The sequence below is a fragment of the Dendrobium catenatum genome, unplaced genomic scaffold (assembly GCF_001605985.2).
Source record: "Dendrobium catenatum unplaced genomic scaffold, ASM160598v2 fragScaff_scaffold_974, whole genome shotgun sequence".
Lineage (NCBI taxonomy): Eukaryota > Viridiplantae > Streptophyta > Magnoliopsida > Asparagales > Orchidaceae > Dendrobium > Dendrobium catenatum.
In genome coordinates, this window is record NW_021319436.1 from 2,453,264 (window position 1) to 2,472,611 (window position 19,348).

General features: G+C 33.1%; 1 protein-coding gene across 1 annotated transcript; it reads right to left on the minus strand.

The window, feature by feature from the left end:
- Positions 1-774: 774 nt before the first annotated feature.
- LOC110101867 lies at positions 775-19,012 on the minus strand. Its single transcript, XM_020829942.2, has 10 exons — positions 18,826-19,012; positions 18,426-18,583; positions 17,321-18,347; positions 12,276-13,006; positions 12,008-12,073; positions 11,743-11,923; positions 11,570-11,665; positions 11,400-11,466; positions 1,795-1,972; positions 775-1,703 (listed from the first exon to the last, which is right to left on the minus strand). The coding sequence occupies exons 1-10, from the start codon at positions 18,874-18,876 to the stop codon at positions 1,121-1,123; spliced, it is 3,138 nt and encodes a 1,045-aa protein (XP_020685601.1). The 5' UTR covers positions 18,877-19,012; the 3' UTR covers positions 775-1,120.
- Positions 19,013-19,348: the final 336 nt, after the last annotated feature.

Genomic DNA, 19,348 nt, shown 5'->3' on the forward strand with positions numbered 1-19,348 from the left:
GAATTCTTTGAATAAAATTCAAGCTCAAACCAGGAGTGACTCGAGATTAGCTCGACTCATTTACAAAATAAAAAATTATTTTGAACCAATACTTGAACATGATCAAATGTCTTTGAGCTAACCTCAAGCCAAGGCTTAATCAACTCAAGTCTGATATTGAACATTACCATTTCAGTGAGCATTAAGAGATTTAAATATACGCATTGTATCTTTCAACATTCATTCCACAAGCCTCTTGTAATGTGCACAACCTTAAATTGATGATTTCTTCAGATAGAACTTCCATTCACAAAAATAATTGAGCTTTACATCATTCAAAGAATACAAACTCAAAATGCACCATTATTAAAAGCATAGACTCAGTATATAAGGCGATTAAGACTTAAGCTTCATTTGGGACGGTTTTTTTTTTTCTTCTTAAAGCAGCTTTCTAGTAATTATTACTAGAAAGCTGCTTTAAGAAGAAGAAAAAACAATTACAAAAGAAGCCTTAATTTGAGACAATTTTCTAAAAAAAATTATACTAAAAAATTATTTCTCAAACAAGGCCTTAGCCTTACAGAAAGAATCCTCTTCAAAAGAAATTTCTGGTGAGCAATGGAGCAAGAGGAATTAACCCTTGGAATATATAGTAGAGAATAAATTAGACGGGTTGGATGCATTGTGAGCAATGTCTGTACACCATATAAAGCAAGAAAAATCAAAGAACATAATAAATTTCAAATTTATCCAGAAAAGTTCAGAGAATCAAGAATTCATCTGCTGAAAAAAATGTACAAATAAATGAGCTGCTTATAAGTTTTTATTTACACTCAACTGTAAAAGTCTTTCCCTGAAGATTCTTTAAAAAGCCGTGATGCAATAGTGCCTCTCATACACCATTTGGAAGAAAAAAATCAGTGAAGATTAAAGTTAGAAACCATATAGACAAGCAAATAAGCAAGCAACCATCCTGAATGAAGCCAGAATCCCAGCTAAAAGCTTCATTAGCTGGTACTAATTGAGCTAGCTTTTGCAGTGAGATACCTCCAAACCAACAATACTTTGCCCGACTAGATATATAGCACAGGCGAGATGAGCTACATAAGCTCATTGGAAGGTTTTCACTTCTGAAGGGCTTTCAATTGTCCTTATTTTCCATGTTATTTCTGTAAGGAGTGAGAGATGGAAATTGTGGAATAGATTGCAGGACATATTTGCGGCCACTCCTCAAGCCAGGTGAGAAACTTGATCCTGCCTCATGCAACACTGTTTTTGGTGGAGATACGCGCTTCTGGTTCGGCGAGCTAGTCTTTACTGTGTTAATAGGAGAATGGGTATCTTTTAAGATATCAGGAGTTTCCTCTGCAAGATTGTAATTGGGTTCATCAGTAGCAGGCTTAATTATGAATTTTCCTTCGCCTAAAGCTTTAGCTTGTTTGGTTCTCAAAGTAGTAGACCCACAAAGGCTTTGTGAGGGAACTGATGAAGGGCTTATATTCCATCCAGGTGAAAGTGAATCAACATTCAAACCAGAACTAGAATCAAACTTCTGGTTGTATGGTATAAGAGATAAAGTTTGCTCATTCTTTTCTTCATGTGCACTACTTCTTGTGTCAGTCATTGTAGAAGTTGGTGACTCGAAAGACGACAATGTGGCAAAACTAGACTTGGATGATGGATGGTAGCTTGCAGGAAGCTGTAATCTAGCAACACTGTTTATGCTGTCAAATATGATACCATATAAGTGTTGGCATTAAAGTAGAGTAACGGTCATGTGTGAGGTTTGAACTAAAGATATGAAAAGAACCCTACTTTGTGTCTTGCACCAATGGAGCTGGGGAGGTGAAGTGAGTGGTGAATTGCTTCGTATTAGATGCTTCTTTGCTGTTACCCTCCACAACCTTCAGTGCTTCAACAGATGGCAGACCATTAATGCTATCCTCCTTGGGTTTTTGATGTTCTACAACTATCTCAGAGATATCACCATATGCTGCACACAAGAAATTTACCCACATTAGAACCAACAACACAAAGAGAACAAAGTGAAAGAAAATTACCATACATGATCAATCTATATAATATATATGTCATCTAACCAAACATAAGTTCTTCAGAGTTTAAACAAGCTGTAATTTGATGTAAACTTGTTTAATGCAATGGATGAGGCAAAGGAGTTCATAGCATAGTTTAGCAGGAGATGAGTCCATATACAAGATAAATTTGAAAAATCATAAAAGGAGAAATGGGAGCTTCAGCAGCATCAACATTTGCACCTCAAAGGCTATTATTTAAACTCAATATCAATTTGTTAAAAACAAGTCAACCAATCTATAGATCAAATTTAACTTGACCAAATGGAGGATTCTATAAAGGAAGAGATCTCCAAAATATGCAACATTCATATCGCTTAAATGGAAAAAATATTTGAAATTGTCTCAATTTGTGAAGACCTATTTGAAAGGAAAAGGAAAGATGAATCATCTCCTTAGAGTAGGACCAAAAGAAGATATTAATTTTTGGGCATGGGATGAAGCAGACTTCATGATCATGTCATGGTTGTGGAATTTCATGACTCCAGAAATTATTGATACTTCCATGTTCCCATCTACTACAAAAAACATGTGGAATGCCGTCAAACAAACCTTCTCAAAAGCTCGAGATGCTGCATAAATCTTCGAAATTAAAGTCAATGAGGGAAGCACAAAACAAGGAAGCAAGATCGTGACTGAATATGCCACTCTCCTTCAAAAATTTGCCACAAACATAATCTCTATACAAAAATTTACCAATGGTCATAATTGTCAAGTCCTATATAACCCTACTTGTTGCTTATTCATGACCAATGATGGGGGAAGAAGATTGGGCTTGCTAAGGAGAGAGATGGACTATACTACCTGGAAGAGTTGAACAAATCCACTACTATCAATGATGGCTATTCTATGTTTTCCTTATTTAATAAAAAATTACTATTTGGCTTCATCATTTTAGATTAGGACATCCAACTTTTGATGTTTTAAAAATATGTACCCAAAATTTTCTTACAAGTTGGAAAATGAATATTTTCATTGTGAAACTTGTGAGTTAACGAAGCATAAAAGAGTTTTTTTTTTTTTCAAACAAAATTGAGAGATGTCATACTCCTTTCTACCTTATTCATATTGATTTCTGAAGACCCTAAAAAATTCCTAATATCTCAGGGGTCGATGGTTTGTATCATTCATTGACGACTGCACTCGAGTCTTTTGGATCTTTCTCCTAAAAAATAAATCCGATGTGAGCACAATGCTTCCCTTTTTTCACATAATGATCCATAATCAATTCGAGGTAAAAATAAGAAAATTTTGTTCATGCCAAAGATTATTTTAACCAAACTCTATCCTCCTTTCAAAAGGAATGTATCATTCATGAGTCTTCTTGAATTCATACCCCACAACAAAACAGAGTTACAGAACAAAATGACCATCCTTAGGCCTCCATCAGTGCACTTCTATTCCACCACAATGTACTCAAATACTATTGGGGGGAAGCCCTTCTGACCGTTATATATCTCATAAACTGACTACCTTCAACAAAGTTGAGACTAAAAACACCAATGGATATTCTATCCTCTTTTTATCCTGAATTTAGAACCAATAACAACCTCACATCCAAAATCTTTGGGTGCACTGACTATGTTCATATTCACAGTCAAAATAAAAGAAAATTAAATTCAAGAGCACTCAAATATATCTTTGTTGGATATTCATCCACCCAGAAAGGTTATAAGTGTTATCATCCCTCTACCAAGAAATCTCTTGTATCCATTGACATTACTTTTGATGAACAAAATTTTTTTTTCACCAATACTCATCTTAAAGGGGAGACTGAAATTGAGGAAGATGAGGAAAGTGAGCATGCCCCTCTTGACCTTTCAACTCCACCTCAAACCAATCCACCTAAACCTAAAATCAAAGCCAGGGAAATTGATAACAAAGCTATTATGGATAATATGAGGTTTGAAAAAGTGTATTCAATGCATAAAAATCCAAAGTTTGCTCCAAAGCAAATCCAAAAATTTAAACTGTCTCCTAAAATTGAGGTAAATACAAGTTCATCAAAAAAATCCTTTATACCCCATAACTAACATTATATCCATCCATAACTTCTCACCTTCACACAAAAAATTTCTGGTTATACTAAATGATATTTATATTCCTAATGATATTTTTGAAGCCTTATCTGATGAAAATTTGAAAAGTGTAATGAAAGATGGAATGCAAGCCCTGAAAAAGAACAATACATGAAATATTACCGATCTACCAGTAGGGGAAAAACAAGTCGACTGCAAATGGGTGTTCACTATGAAATACAAAGCTGATGGTACACTGAAAAGGTATAAGGCAACACTGGTGGTGAAATGGTACACTTAGACATATGGGATTGACTACCAAGAAACTTTTGCACATGTGGCCAAGATGAACACCGTGAGGATCCTGCTCTCACTAGCAGCTAAATTATAACTAGCATCTAGAACTGTTGGATGTCAAAAATGCATTCATACACGGGGATGTGGGCTCCGAAAATTCGTCCCCGGCCCATGATTTCATTCCTCTTTTGTGTGGTTTACACAGAGGTTAACAGGGGACTTGGAGAAAGAAATAATTATGGAGATTCCACTAGGATTCAAGCAATAATCTGGAGGCAACAAAGTGTGTAGGTTCAAAAAGGCTCTATATGAGCAAAAGCAGTCACCTAGAGCTCGATTTGGAAGATTCTCAAAAGTTGTGCTACTTAATGGTTATCGGCAGAGCCAAGGAGACCATAGATTGTTCTTCAAGCACTTAGACATAAGGGAAATCACAATTTTATTAGTTTATGTGAATTATATCATCTTAATTGGGAATGATGAAAAGGAGAGTAATTATAAAGAAATGTCTTGCAAAGGACTTGAAATAAAAAATCTTGATAGATTAAAGTATTTTCTTAGAATTAAAGTGGCCCACTCCAGCAAATGAATCTTCATTTAACAACAAAAATACATTAATGATATTCTTTAAAAAAGAAAGTAAACTAGCTTGTAAATCAGCACCAACACCAATATAACCAAATCTCAAATTGGAGGAAGCTAAAGAAAATCAAAATGTGGATAAAGGAGCTTACCAAAGACTTGAGAGGAAATTGATCTACCTTTCCCACACCAGACTAGATATAACATTTACTGCAAGCATGGTCAGTTAAATAATGCAAAATCCAAAGTAAACTCACGTGCAAGCTATATATAGAATATTGCACTATCTTAAAGGAAACCTAGGTAAAGGGATTCTCTATAGAAGAGGCTGTGGGATAACCCCAAAAGCATATACTAATGCAGATTAAACACGATCACCAGTAGATAGACGATCTACCTCAAGATACTGGATATTCCTTGGAGGAAATCTTGTTACATGGAGAAGCAAGAAATAGAATGTGGTGGCAAGATTTAGTTCAAAAGCAGAATACAAAGCTATGGCCTTAAAAATATGTGAGCTACTTTGGATCAAGATAATTCAAGAAGACCTCAGGATTAAGTGGGAAGGACCCATGAAGCTACATTGTGACAACAAATCAACAATCAACATAGCTTACAATCTGGTTCAACATGACAGGACCAAGTGCATAGAAGAAAACAAACATTTTATAAAGGAGATATTAGACAATGGTCTTATATGTATCGATCATGTCTCATTAAAAGATCAGCTTGAAGATATTCTCACCAATGGACTTGATAACTCAACCTTTATGGGACTGATTACCAAACTGGGAATTACGGATCTGTATTTCCCAGCTTGAGGGGGAGTGTTAAATCCCATTCATCCCTTAGCATTTTGGTCACACGGCTAGGATGATAATTCGTGGGAGGCTCGCCTATTAAATCCTAGCCATCCCTTGGCATTCTGATCCCACGACTAAGATGAGAATCTGTGGGAGGTTAACCTAGATCACGCTGATCTCCTTCTATATTTAGAAAGCTAATTTAGGAAGGATTATATTAGAACAATTATGCATTATTGTGTAATTATTTATTTATTTATTAAAATATCTTCTATAGATCTATAAATAAGAACAAGTTTATGCAATAAAATTAAGACTTTTCCCTCTCCAATCTTTGAATTTAACATCATATATAATAGGTGATTAAAAGATTAAAAAAAAGATAAATATTTGAGAAAGATAAATTTGGAGGATAATGAAAATCAGTTAATTATTAATGATGTGTTATTAGATGATGAATGACTTATGGAGGCTAAGAATGAAATCTCGCAATCACAATTGCAAGAGGAAGATCTTAAAATTGATCTCTTTGATGGAAGGAGTGAAACCAATGCAAGTCAACAAGAAAGGTTACTATTAAGTTTATGTGATTAAAATTGTAATAATCAACATAGTCATAAATTTTTAAATTTAATTAATATATTTGTTGGTTTTTTATTAATTAAAAAAGAGGAGGCTAGTTGAAATTGAAGATGAGAAAGATGATTGCAAGAATTAGAGAGCAAAGAAAGTAATTCATTATAATGATGGTTCTAATATAGACACACTAAGTGATGCGAGTGAAATAGACTTTTGAAATCATAAATTATAATTTTAGTGGCTTAGACTAATTGTTCAAGTTGAATTAGAAATCGGAGAAACTTATTGTTATGATCTTACTTTAATAGCTTACGTTCATGTTAGTACGACACTTTTTTATAAATTTAATGTTTGATTTTGAAGCTTATGCCTCAAAGTTTATCTTATCTCACGCACAAAAAACATCTCAATGCTCAATTGCATAGATTTCAAACTTTCTTATTAATACATCTATATTTTTATATAAAAAATTCAAGGCTTTTTGAGCTCATTTGATATTTAAAATTGATAATAATTATATATTAATTAGAGTTAATGAAACAACTATATTATAGTTAACTAATTTGGGCATAATTCTTATTCCATTGGATTCATATTGTTTGCATATAATTTCATATATTATAGGCTACATTTTCAATTAAATTTAAATTTATTATAATTGTATAAAATATTAATTCTTTTTTTTTCAAAAAAATAATGTAAATTAGTGCACATTAACGATTAAACCCAACTCAACAAACATACTAGGATTAATATTCAATTCGTTCTAGCCCTAGTAATGACCAATGACCAAGTTTTCTAGTTGTTGGAAGAGTGTTCTGAGTAGGTTTTTATGATTTTTCAAGGGGAATCTTTTGGATGTTTGGGGAGAGATTTTATGGCTATATGTATGCGTTATACTGTGATGAATAGTTAAGAGTAATGACGATTTTATCGCTTATCTTATTATATTATATTGAATTAAATATTAAAAAAGCAAGTGTTTATTCAAATCAAAGCTTATTAATTGCTCTACTTGATCTTTCTTTCAATCTTTCTTTGTCATTACAAGTGATTTTCATTTGTGTTTTGCAATATATTTTGAATAGAGATTGTGTTGTGTAAACTTGTTAATAGCCTTTATCACCTCCAAATAGTGAGACCCACTTGGGATAGTTATTTTTATTTGTTTAATTGACTTGAAGAAGCTTTAGGGTTGTAAGGCTTGTTGTGAGGTGCTCTTGCGAGAAAAAAACGAGTACCATTGTCCATGAATGAATAAGTTTATGATGATTTCTCTATTGGCTCGAGGAATGAAAGATTTTAGCTTGCAGTAGCAAATTGGATAGTAAAATCCCAAGTATGTAGGCTTTGGATTTAGGTCAATTAGATGTCTAACAACACAAAAAATATCTTGTATCCCTTGCTCTCTAGATGGTTTTAGATTTCTTATTTATTTACTTAGATAAGTTGCTTATGAATATGTTTTGGTGATTTATGTAATTAATGTTCTATGTGACTTAATGCAGAGTATGTCATTAATCTTATGCTCATATGTGTATTGTTCTCTTTGTAGCATGTATTATTCTCATGTGTGTGTATATATATATATATAACTGTAAACATCATCTTTATAGGTATCAGGACACTAGATTGTGTTGCTTTGAAGTTTGATGATATAATTGACTCTTAAATTGTGCGCTGAGAAGACATTAACAAACATGCTTAAATTATTACTCACATATCTACTAAACCTCCTACGTTTGTGTGTTTCTTGTATTAAGAGTACAATAATTGAAATTACAATAACTCAAAATTGTTATGCATGTTCTTTGAGAAAACTTAGACTCAAATTATTTTGCTCCAAAAAAGCGTGCACATCAATTCTCTAATGCAAACTCATCACATCACATGAGGATGTGCTGCTTTTAATATTTTAAGATGTTTTAAGAAAAAAAAAGTCATAAAACTAAAAAAATTTGGAAGAAAAATATTTAAAAGTATGGAAAAATATCCAAAAAAGTATTTTGTTCATTCTTGAACATTCTTGCACTCATTTCAAAGAATACAAAACTCCGTTTCTCACTTGGCTATGGAATTGGACTTCTAGACTTGATCCTCTACATGCAAGTAAATGAGTAAGGAGATACGTTTCTCCGGCATGATAACGATGGTATAAAAGCTAAAATGTTCAAGTGATCAATTCAACATGTAGATTAGAGTTGTAAGTCCCAACTGTTGGGTCTTTCTCAAATATTTCGAATGTAAACTTCAATCCTAAATGCAATCCATATCACACAATATGTTGGGAAATTGAATTCAATTGTTATACATGCATAAATTTGTCTTGACTCGATGCACTGCAAGTAGGCAAGAATATTATTAGGGCCTTTAGCACAATCACAATTATATAAAAACTGAAATACATATGCAAGTAGACCACCCTATTTATAAGACATGGTCGTAACTGCCAACCATTACGCTTTCCTGAAGTGCTAAGGTTGTAATTCTCATGTTTTAAGTATAGTCCTTTGTGAGTAAATAGCAAAGTCGACAAGATTCCAAGAAAATGTCTTTGATATCTCTTAATAATGTGTATAATTATTGCATAATAGATACACAATAATCTTTATACTAAAAAAAATTGTGCCTTTGCTTCAATATACATGTGAATGTCTGATTATCCTACATCATGAAAGAATAAAAAATCCCAAATTTCAGAATTAAACATGCACTTTAAGGCACCAACATAACTCATGATGAATACAATTATTGACAATCAGAAGATCATCATCATAAATATGCACTAACTACTCAGGTTCTGTTAATAACGACAGATGAAATAAAAAAGAAATCATAACTGGAGAGAATTCTGCCTATCCATTCCTCCAACAATATATGAATTTAGATGAATTCTCTCTAATTATGATTTCATTTTCATTAAATCCATCATTATGAAAAGAGCTCAAAGAAATATGTATATATATATATAGACTATCATATGCTTAAAGCAATGATCCATCCATCTTTCAAACTTTACCATAGATAAAATATTGCATGAGTCTCCATACTCTTATAAAAGTTTTCCTAGTTACACAACAGGCTCGATGCATTCCTCCAGTTCAAAAATCCAATTTGAATTCTACTAATAATATCCCCATCTATTTTACCATCTCTTTGAACAATAGACCTAAAATATATAAAACGTGCACTTTTTTAATGACTTGAACATCCAATATCTTAATCTCACCTCAAATCTATTATTACTAAAATTATACTTCATGTATTCAGTTTTAGATCTACTCAGACGAAAATCTTTTGAGTCTAAGATTGGCCTCCATAATTCAAGTTTTTTATCAACCCCCTCTATAATCTTATCAACAAGAAGAATATTATCAACAAAAAACATACACCAAGATACATCCTCTTACATGTATCTAGTAAGAGCATCCACATCCATTACTAAAGCAAAGGGATATGGGCTTAAAGTTAGCCCTTTGCAATCCAACTAAAATAGAAACATGGTCAAACCATCTTGTGTTTGAATACTAATAACAACTCTTATACATATCCTTAATGACTTGAATATAAGCATTATTAACTACTTTATCTTCTAGAACTCTCCAGAGCACTTCTCTTGGAATTTAATCATATGCTTTCTCTAAATCAATAAATATCATATGTTCATCCTCCTTGCTATCTATATACTACACCATCAAAACCTTAGCAAATATATAACTTCTATAGTAAACTTGCTCGACACAAAGCCTATGAGAAACATTGGTCACATCATAACCTATGCTTAATTACTCTCTCCCATAATTTTAATGTATGACACATTAACTTAATTCCACTTAAAAATGGGAATCAACACTCTTTCTCTACTCATCTAACATCTTTTCAGTATTCAAAATAATATTAAAGAGTTTAGTAAGCTAAAAAATTCCTTGATCTATTAATCATTTCCACACTTCTATTGAAATATCATCAGATCCTACTACTTTTTCAAGCTTTATTTTCTTTAAAGCCTCACCAACTTCGATTTTAGTAATACAACAATAAAAATAAAAATAAAAACTTTATTTTCATTTAGAATGCTAAGGTCCACTAAAATCAATTATATTCTCACAATCTTAATTAAAAAAAATTATCAAAATATCTCATCGCATATGTTTAATAACATCTTCTAAAAAAAAACACTTTTTAATCTTCATTCTTAATATATTTCATATGCAATAACTCTCTTACTTCTCTTATCACTTTGCTTGGCTAATTTATAATTACATATTTCATCCTTTTTAGTACTTAATATATTATATAAATCGCTGAAAACTAAATTTCTTTGCATAACATTTTATTTTCTTAGAATCCCCATAGCCCTTCTATATCTTTCTCAATTTTTTGAGCTTTTACATTTAAATTAATTTTTATAACAAAATTTCTTATTTTTTATTTTTTCTTACACATTTTGATTCCATCATCAACTATTTTAATATTATGAGCTTTTTCTTATGATTCTTCAAATACATACTTTATAATATTCTTAATATCACTAGCTACTTATCTCACATAATACTAGCTTCCTCTAATAACCCAAATCTTAAGATTTTGAATATTACACTAAAAAATATTTTATTCACATTCTTAAAATACTCTCATTTAATTCTAAGATAATATTTTATTTATTTATTTATTTATTTCATATTTTAATCTTAAAGTCCAAAATTAATAAATGATATTAGGTACATAAACTTTAACTTGAAATGACTTTACAACTTTTGTAATATAAACGATTTATTTTTTTATAAGAAAATAATCAATATAAATTTTGCTATGTCCATTCTAATAGATAATGATATGCTCCTATCTTTTCTTATATAAAATATTAGCAATTATAATATCATAAACTAGAGCAAAGTCTACAAATAAATTAAAATTAAAAGAAAAATCTTATTATTGTGGTCAACAACTTAAAGGACCTCAACTTAATAGTTTCTAATTAGCTAGCATTCTTCAATTAGCAATACCAACAAAATATCAAGGCAACACCAAGCTAGTTTCAGGCATACCTTCTTTCGTCCCATAAGCATTCCTGCATCCTTCACACCGGCATCCCAAGGAACACCCAACGCCAGCCTTCACCAAAAAAAAAAAGAGTATGCACCAAGATAAGTAAACATATAAAAACTGAAACGCATAATTAAGATTAAAAAAAGAGCAATACAATCGAAAAACACACCTGATAGCATTCACAGTATTTCTTCAAGCACTTAGACTTCTTGCAATTGCATCCTCTTTTATGCCTTGCTGAAGGTGGCGTTATATGCTTATTATCCTGAAACATGTATTTATTTTTTATCCGCACAAAGGAAAAAAGAAAAAAAAATAAAAAATAAAAGATAAAATGCTTACTGCATTCTCTTTAAGATCACCATGTGCATGCACAACCTTAGGAGCAAATGCAAGTGGATTGCGAGTTTCTATCAGCTGCCTTGTTGAACTGACCATTTCTTCATTTTCAGAATTATTAGAACACCCTTGACATGAACAAGTTTTATTGCAAAACATTCCAGCAGCAAAGCAATCACAATAGCTGGAAAATAGGAACATAAAATAAATTATGAAATTGACAGGTAGAATAATATTCCTATTCAGCCCAAATTCAGAAGCAGCTTACAGTTTCAGGCATTTGGACCTCTTGCAATTGCATCGTTTTTGTCCCTCAATCTCCGGATCTTTCTTCCTGTTAAATCTCAAAAATAAATTGCAAAGAAAAGGAGAATGAAAAGCAGTAAAACCAAGTGAGGCTTCATTTGGAACAACTTTCTTACTGCTTCTTAAAGCAATTTTCTAGTACAAAAATTTTAATTTTTAAACTAAAAAGCTGCTTTAAGAAGCAGTAAAAAAGCCGTCCCAAATAAAGCCTAAATCTAATGCATGCTTACCTTTTTCTTCCAAGGGTTGTTTGTGCTGAATCCTCTGATTGGCTAGCTTCTACATAGTGCTGTCTTTTTCTACTGCATGGAGTTATGTGGTGATCACTAAATTCCGGTTGCATGCGCATATCCAAAGGTTCAACATCAAGTGCCGAATGATAATCTGGAGCAGAATCTGACGATTTTTGAAGTCTATCATTATTGCATTCATCCTTTGAACCAAATGAGGAATCCTCAGAATTAGAAATTAACTGTAATGAAACTTCTCCAGTTCCATTCCTTGAGACAATCATATTCTTCAAAATTTGTGAAGGTGCTTCGCAAGTATTGTGAAAACAGGTTTTCCCTTCTACCCCTAAACTCTCCATTGCCATCTTCATATCTATATGGCCACTTATCTTCCCAGGCATGCCTATGGCATTTAAGTGCAAGCCAATACCAGACGATCTATGAGCCACTGCAGTGAATCTTCCCTTACTTTGCTCAGAACTATTAGTCTTAACCAAATAGTTGCACGAAATATTTCCTGATAGCGACTGAGTAGTCTGAATTCTGCACGAACTATTTGTAGTAGAAGGATACTGACTTTCCATGTTAGAAGCCATCGTTGTTCTCTCTGACATGAAACGAGGACTTTTTAACTTCATATAGTTCTCACTATCTGCAATACTCTGTTCGTGCTTTTCAACATCCTCAAACTGAAGACGCTTATACATGCCTCGACTATGATGGGTCAGATCCTAAATTGATTACAAGAGTAAATATACAGCAATATAAACATTTGAAATACACAAGTAAATGACCAAAAACCTCAAAACAACCAAATAACAGCCATTTACAATTAGATATATTGGTTTTAATTATGCAGACAAAAAATTAATATTAGGATTTCAAAGATTTGATGCTTCTGTGGAACAGCATTAAAAATACTCATAAAAAAAAAAATATTCAGATTGATTCTCCATGAGATTACATAAACACAATGTCTCGATAACCATATAATTGAGCTTGCAGTCTCTCCAAATACCTGGTAATTGGATTGAGCAACTACCCTATCAAGCACATTCATTTTGAATTGAAAGGTTGGGATTGAGGCATTGAGAGCTGATGTAGAACGATGGAGGGGGTCATTTGAATTTTAAAATTTCTTAATTTATTGGAGAAGGGAGGGATGAGGGCCGGCCAAAGAAAGAGGGGAGAGGGAGAATTGTTCACATTCTATGTATGTGTCCACATACATTGAATAGGGTGAATTAAATTCAAATCCAATCATTTAATTCAGATTTGCACTAATTGAGGGGAATTTCCTAAAATAGGTGTATGATATTTAGAAAATATTTTAAAATTCAAATTCATTTGAATTTGAATTATGAAATCTTTCCAAATAAGATAGGGCTAAATTAGGAAGATGATAATGAGGTAATTGAATGACTATTTAATTAGAATCCTAAATTAGAAAAGGGATTAAAGACCTTTCAAATTTTAAAATTTAAAATTAAGAGATGGGAGTTAATTGGAGAGCAATAAGGGGAAGGAAATTAATTGAATGGAGGGAGAAAAAGGGAGGGGGCCGGCGGCTTCAAAGAGAGAGGGAGGGTTAGGGAAAGGTTTAATGGGTTTCCCAAAATAAGGCTAATTAAATTAGGAGGAATTGATGACTCCGATTTCCTCTTAATTTAAATTTGAATTTTGTATTGAATGGTTTAAAACTTTTCAAATATAGATCATGACAGATTAGGAAAGATTTCAATTATGAATTTGAAATCAGAATTTGAATAATTTCCTTCCCAATCTTCATAACCTAACTTTGGGAAGTAGCAAAGGCAAGGACCACCTTGGATTCAAGGGGCCAATGGCTAGGGTTTTGGGAAACCCAAAGGTGGCGGTTTGTGGTGGAGATGGGGAGGAGACCGGCGGTTGGAAGAAGGGGAGGGTGGTGGCCGACGGTTGAAAGGAAAAGGGGTTGGGTGGCCGGTGGTGGGGAAGAGGATGGGAGGTAGAATGTCAGCAGCTAGGGGAAGATTTAGGCGGCGGTTAAAGGAGGAGGTGGAGGGTTAGAGAAAGAAAATAAACTGTGAGCTCGGACACTTCCAGCGGCTAACGGGTGATGCGTTGCCCTTCACCAAGGGACTTCAAGACAAGAGCTCGGACCCATCCTGCGGCTGGCGGAAACTATGATTCGCTCCCATAGGGATCTGAACTAAGTCCTTCCAAGGAGCAAAAGTGCAAAATAAAATTTTATTAAAACTCTATCATACCATTACATTAGCAAGGGCCTTTATATATAGGTCTAAAAAATAAAAGAAACTAAAATAAGATGATCATGCCTCTACGACTTACATAAGATTAGACCCTTAAGGGTAAAAATGGAAAAAAAAACTTTAATTAAAATAAAAATTATAAATAAAAGTTTAAGATAACGTATGACGATCACGACTGTCGATCTTCAGCTCCTCTTCGGGCAGGCATGGACCATTGGATGTCCGCATCAAGAGCCCTCCAAAATGAGTGATTTCGTGAAGAATTGCGGAGACAGTCCCAATTGTCCATAGTGAAAAAATCTAATTAGAATGCACATAATGATACTATGAAATTCAGTAACTGTAGAAGATGCAAACCCGCATGAAGTGACTTGAACAATAATAGCTAAAGCTAGCCAAAATGAATCCATGTCAATTAGAAAAGAACCAATCGCCTGGAACTCTGCAAGCAAGTCCCCAAACTAAACAAAAAAAAATGTAAAAACCCATCAAAACCTACAATGATTATTTAAAGGAAAAGTCAATATATGAAACTAGAAGATGAGCATCAAAACCGCTCAAAATCCCCTACAGCCATCATCTTGCCACATTTTTATGTCCTTTTCTCAAGTTCTTATTCTGTTAGGATAAAACCCTCACAAAGGATAAAGTCCTCAATATCATTATTTATTTTTCATAATGAAGCCCAGTCTGAAGTCATACATGTGATTTGATATTATTTTTGCTATGATAAAGCTTCACTATGGAAGAGAGGTAAACTGATTAAAGCAACAATGCTAGCATATAAATTTTGTAAGTAGTTTAGCTAGATTCATCAAAACAGTCACACTTCAACTTTTAATTCTTAACGGCATTACCAATTCTACAATGGCAACAAGACAAAATAAAGGCCTTAAACCTAACTGACGTGAGGTAAAGGTGCAGTTCATATTTTTTAGTTACAAACTTATCAAAGGTTATTTATGCACACTAAACATAAGGAAAAGAGGAAAGACGCCAACATGTCAATCACTTTTGTCACGACCTGGACCGCAGACTCGAACTAACAAGGCGGGAACGAACAGTTAGATGGTTAATACTTTTTTTTCCCACAATTACATATAACAGTAAATGACTTATATTCCTCATACACTAAAGAGTCACTAACACTACTATTACATTGAATATGTTTTTAAAATGCTTTAATTTTAGTGTCGACTTCTATAGACATACTCCTCTCTTTCAGTCATTTTTACTTATCTGCATACTTACTTGAAAATGTTAGTTTAATAGAATGAGTTTACAAAGTAAACTCAGTGGGTAATCATTATTAAATATACAACAATAAATCATATAAAATAAATATACATCTTTCTTCAACTTTACATAATTAATAAATTAATATTTTTTTATGATCTTATAATTTCATATAAATTATTTCATATTATGTCTCCTTTGACCATTTCCATTTAATATTTTTTTAATTAATTTGACAATTTAATTCATTTTCATTCCATTAGTACAAGAGCATTGTCTAAATGTACCAATAAAGGTACAACCATTTCCATTTCTTTTTAACGTACATGGGTACGTTGCTTTCCCAGTCAATACCAATCGAGGGTGAACTATTATAATTTTAATGCATATCCTTTTTTCTTTTTCATTTGCTTTTATTTATAATTTATAAATTATATAAACTTTCCTCATTCTTTACTTGTATTTCCTAAATGTATATAAGTATCATGTATATATAAATACTTTCCAACTTCACTTTCTATTTTCTTTACATGTATTTCTTTTATATTTATTTTAACACAATATATAATATCTCTTTCACATATTCATATATTTTCATACTCTCATAATATCAATATATATTTTCAGTCATTTTCAATTATAACAATTTCTATATCAAATTTTCACCATCATTGGTGCATTTGAATTTACATTGTCTTACTTATAATAGCCTCAAAAAATAAGTTAAACAATTATATAAAATACAACTTTCTAATTTAAAATGAAAATACAATATTGAAATTTTACGCTACTTTAATTATCCACTTTGATTATTTCCAATCTTTAATTCTTTCCAAACGCAGAGTTTTGCTGTGAATTTTTCAACACTCGTTTCAACTCAATTATGAAGATATTTCACTCACAAAATCTTTCCTTTTAAATGAATTTTCCCTTCCTTCACTGTCAAATCGAAGTTTATATTATTTGAATCCTTCTTCTTTCATTATTATCAAAAGTAGAAGAAAATTCAAAATCCCAATTTTCTTCCCCTTCCTCTTCCAACTTTCTTCTTTTTCTTCCTTCTCCTTTCTCCTCTCTACCGTTTTTCTCAACTGGAACTTTCGTTTGATTCCACAGGAATGAGAGAAGTCGTACAAGAAGCTATGAGTATCAGATTGACTTTTAGTATACTGATTTGGGTACTGGATCTACCTAAACCCTAAAACTATGGTGAAGATACATGCACGTCTCAAATATGTGCAATTTGCTCAGAAACATATCAAGAAATGTGAGCACATATATATTGAAACCATTTGCAAAGCTAAACCAATAATATGAAAAGTCTTTATTGCAACTATAATGTAAGGAAATAAGAACCATAGGCATTGAAAGACCAACAAGAAAAAATAATCATAATCATCATCTGCATCCCTATCTAAAAATGTTGGCGGTTTTTGAAATTTTTGAAAACATCATTGATTCACTAAGTTATAACTAACAGCACTGAACCAAAAACTTCATGCTAGTTTAAGGAAATATATTGAAATCATATGCACAGCCTAATCGGATAATTTGTACCTCCTGATAATAGGGAATCTGGCTCATGCCAGATGCATCTCTCATCTGGCTTGCGATAACAAGATGATTAGCATGGGACTGAATGTTCCTTGGTATTTCACATTTTTCCTCATAAATACAACCCAATTTACCTAAATGATCTGTCCTGGAAGAAAACAAATTGACGTCCTGCATTTTGAGCAAACAAGAACTGGAAGTGCTAGGGTGTTCATTCACATGACAGATACTCTTGAAATTCATATTATTTGGAACACCGGAATGATTTGATCCATTACTATCAGGTGTAATAGGTTCATTTTGTGTGCTAGAAATTAAATCTACAAAAGACTTTAAGTTAGCTTCGATCTTCTTGCCAAGTAGCCCTCCCTTCTTTTCAATCTCTTCAAAAGCAGCGGGCACAGTTCGATTACTTGGCTTCTTCTTGGAAATATCTTTTTCAGGTTGACATGACGAACTTTGATCTACAATATTTAAGTTGGAACTATCGCCAGCATTTGATATAAGAAACTCCTTGTTAGACCCTTCATAGGCAATAGAATTTTTTGGAAATTCTTGAGGAAGAGCATCCTTATTTGGTTGCAAGTTAGGCGTGCTAACAAGATTTAAATGCTTGGTGTATTCGGCCACAGAATTGGTGACAGTGGCGGCAGATTTAACTGCAGGAAATTGTGCAGAATCCGCATTGAAGAATGCCATCTGATCCCCATTGCTGCTAAAGGGAGTGATTTCCTTATCCCGAACCAAATCATCAGCTTCTCCCAAGAAAAAACCCGGTGAACAAGAGGTATTTTCACAATCTTCACTGGGAATGGAAAAAAAATCATCCACACCATTTGAAAGACCCCTACAAACCTCATCCTGAGGATGATGATCATTGTTGTACTGCTTGTCACTACTATTACTTAATTGGGCAGCTGCCACTGGAATAAATTGAATGGTCGCATCAGGATACTCCAAAGATGTGCCAACCAGATCTGCATCACCTGGGCAGATCTTCTGAGAACCAGGGAAAGCCAGGTTCTCTGACCTACACAAACACCAAAACAAGTTTACTGTATTATTCTCTTTCACTTGTAAAATAGAAAGTGTGGCAGCAAGCTGTTACCTTTTCCACATTTTTGAATTTATCAGGCGATTTTGTGGTGTTGCGAAGACCGGTGGAGGGGATGGAACATCAACGTTATCAAAAGCTTGGCTACTTAATCTGCTGCTAGTCACTTTTATTGGAGACAAGTTGTTAAAAAAGATCGATGTTGGAGAATCCTGTAATTCAAAAAATAAAAGCGTTGGAAACTACCGTTATACTCAAATCCATTACAAAGCTTTTATGTTTTGGAAGAGGATCTTTATTTTTTAACACAAATACAATGCATGCTCAATTTAAATCTGAACAAATACACAAAAGGAAGTGTGCCAGAAATAAAAAGATCAAAAGTGCGCAATCCAAAAAACGTTAATCTTTGGCTTCAGAGAATCGAACGAAAGAGGATTAAGGTCGAAAGTGCCTTTGCTGACGGAGTATTTGGGGTCGGCTTGAAGCCATGAGGAGAACTCATCTTCTGAAACCAAACCCTAGGACCACGAATGGCGTCTTCGTCCCGTGCCCTACTGAAATTAAACCGATGGATCCCGCTCTATCAGTAGAACGTATTTTTTTAAGGGTTTTGTATATTTCCGTTCTGCTCGCGAAGGTCGTTTTGTTTCGCCGGATTTTTTTTTTTTTTTTTGCCCTGCACTGTTTCCATCGAGCGGGAAGTGCGAAATTCATGAATTGGCGGGCCAAATGCTTGGCCCGGCCCATCTTAGCTTGTGTTTAATTTAAGAATTTTAGCATCTATCTTATTATTTTTATATCCAAAAAAAAATCCGACCATCCCACCTCCAAAAACCAATGTTCTTCCCAACAATAGCTTCATGAAACAAGTGGGGTTTTAGCAACTTTGATAAAGACCTAAGTTGCAAGGGCTAATCAATTCTTCAAAACTTGATGCTTATGTATTATTGAAGCCAATATATTGATTGTCTGTG

Coding starts and splice junctions, on each gene's coding strand:
- LOC110101867 (XM_020829942.2), bottom strand. CDS start 18,876: ATGAGTTCTCCTCATGGCTTCAAGCCGACCCCAAATACTCCGTCAGCA. Junction 18,584..18,825: donor CAAATACTCCGTCAGCAAAG/GCACTTTCGACC, acceptor TTTGAATTACAG/GATTCTCCAACATCGATCTT. Junction 18,348..18,425: donor AATTCAAAAATGTGGAAAAG/GTAACAGCTTGC, acceptor GTGTTTGTGTAG/GTCAGAGAACCTGGCTTTCC.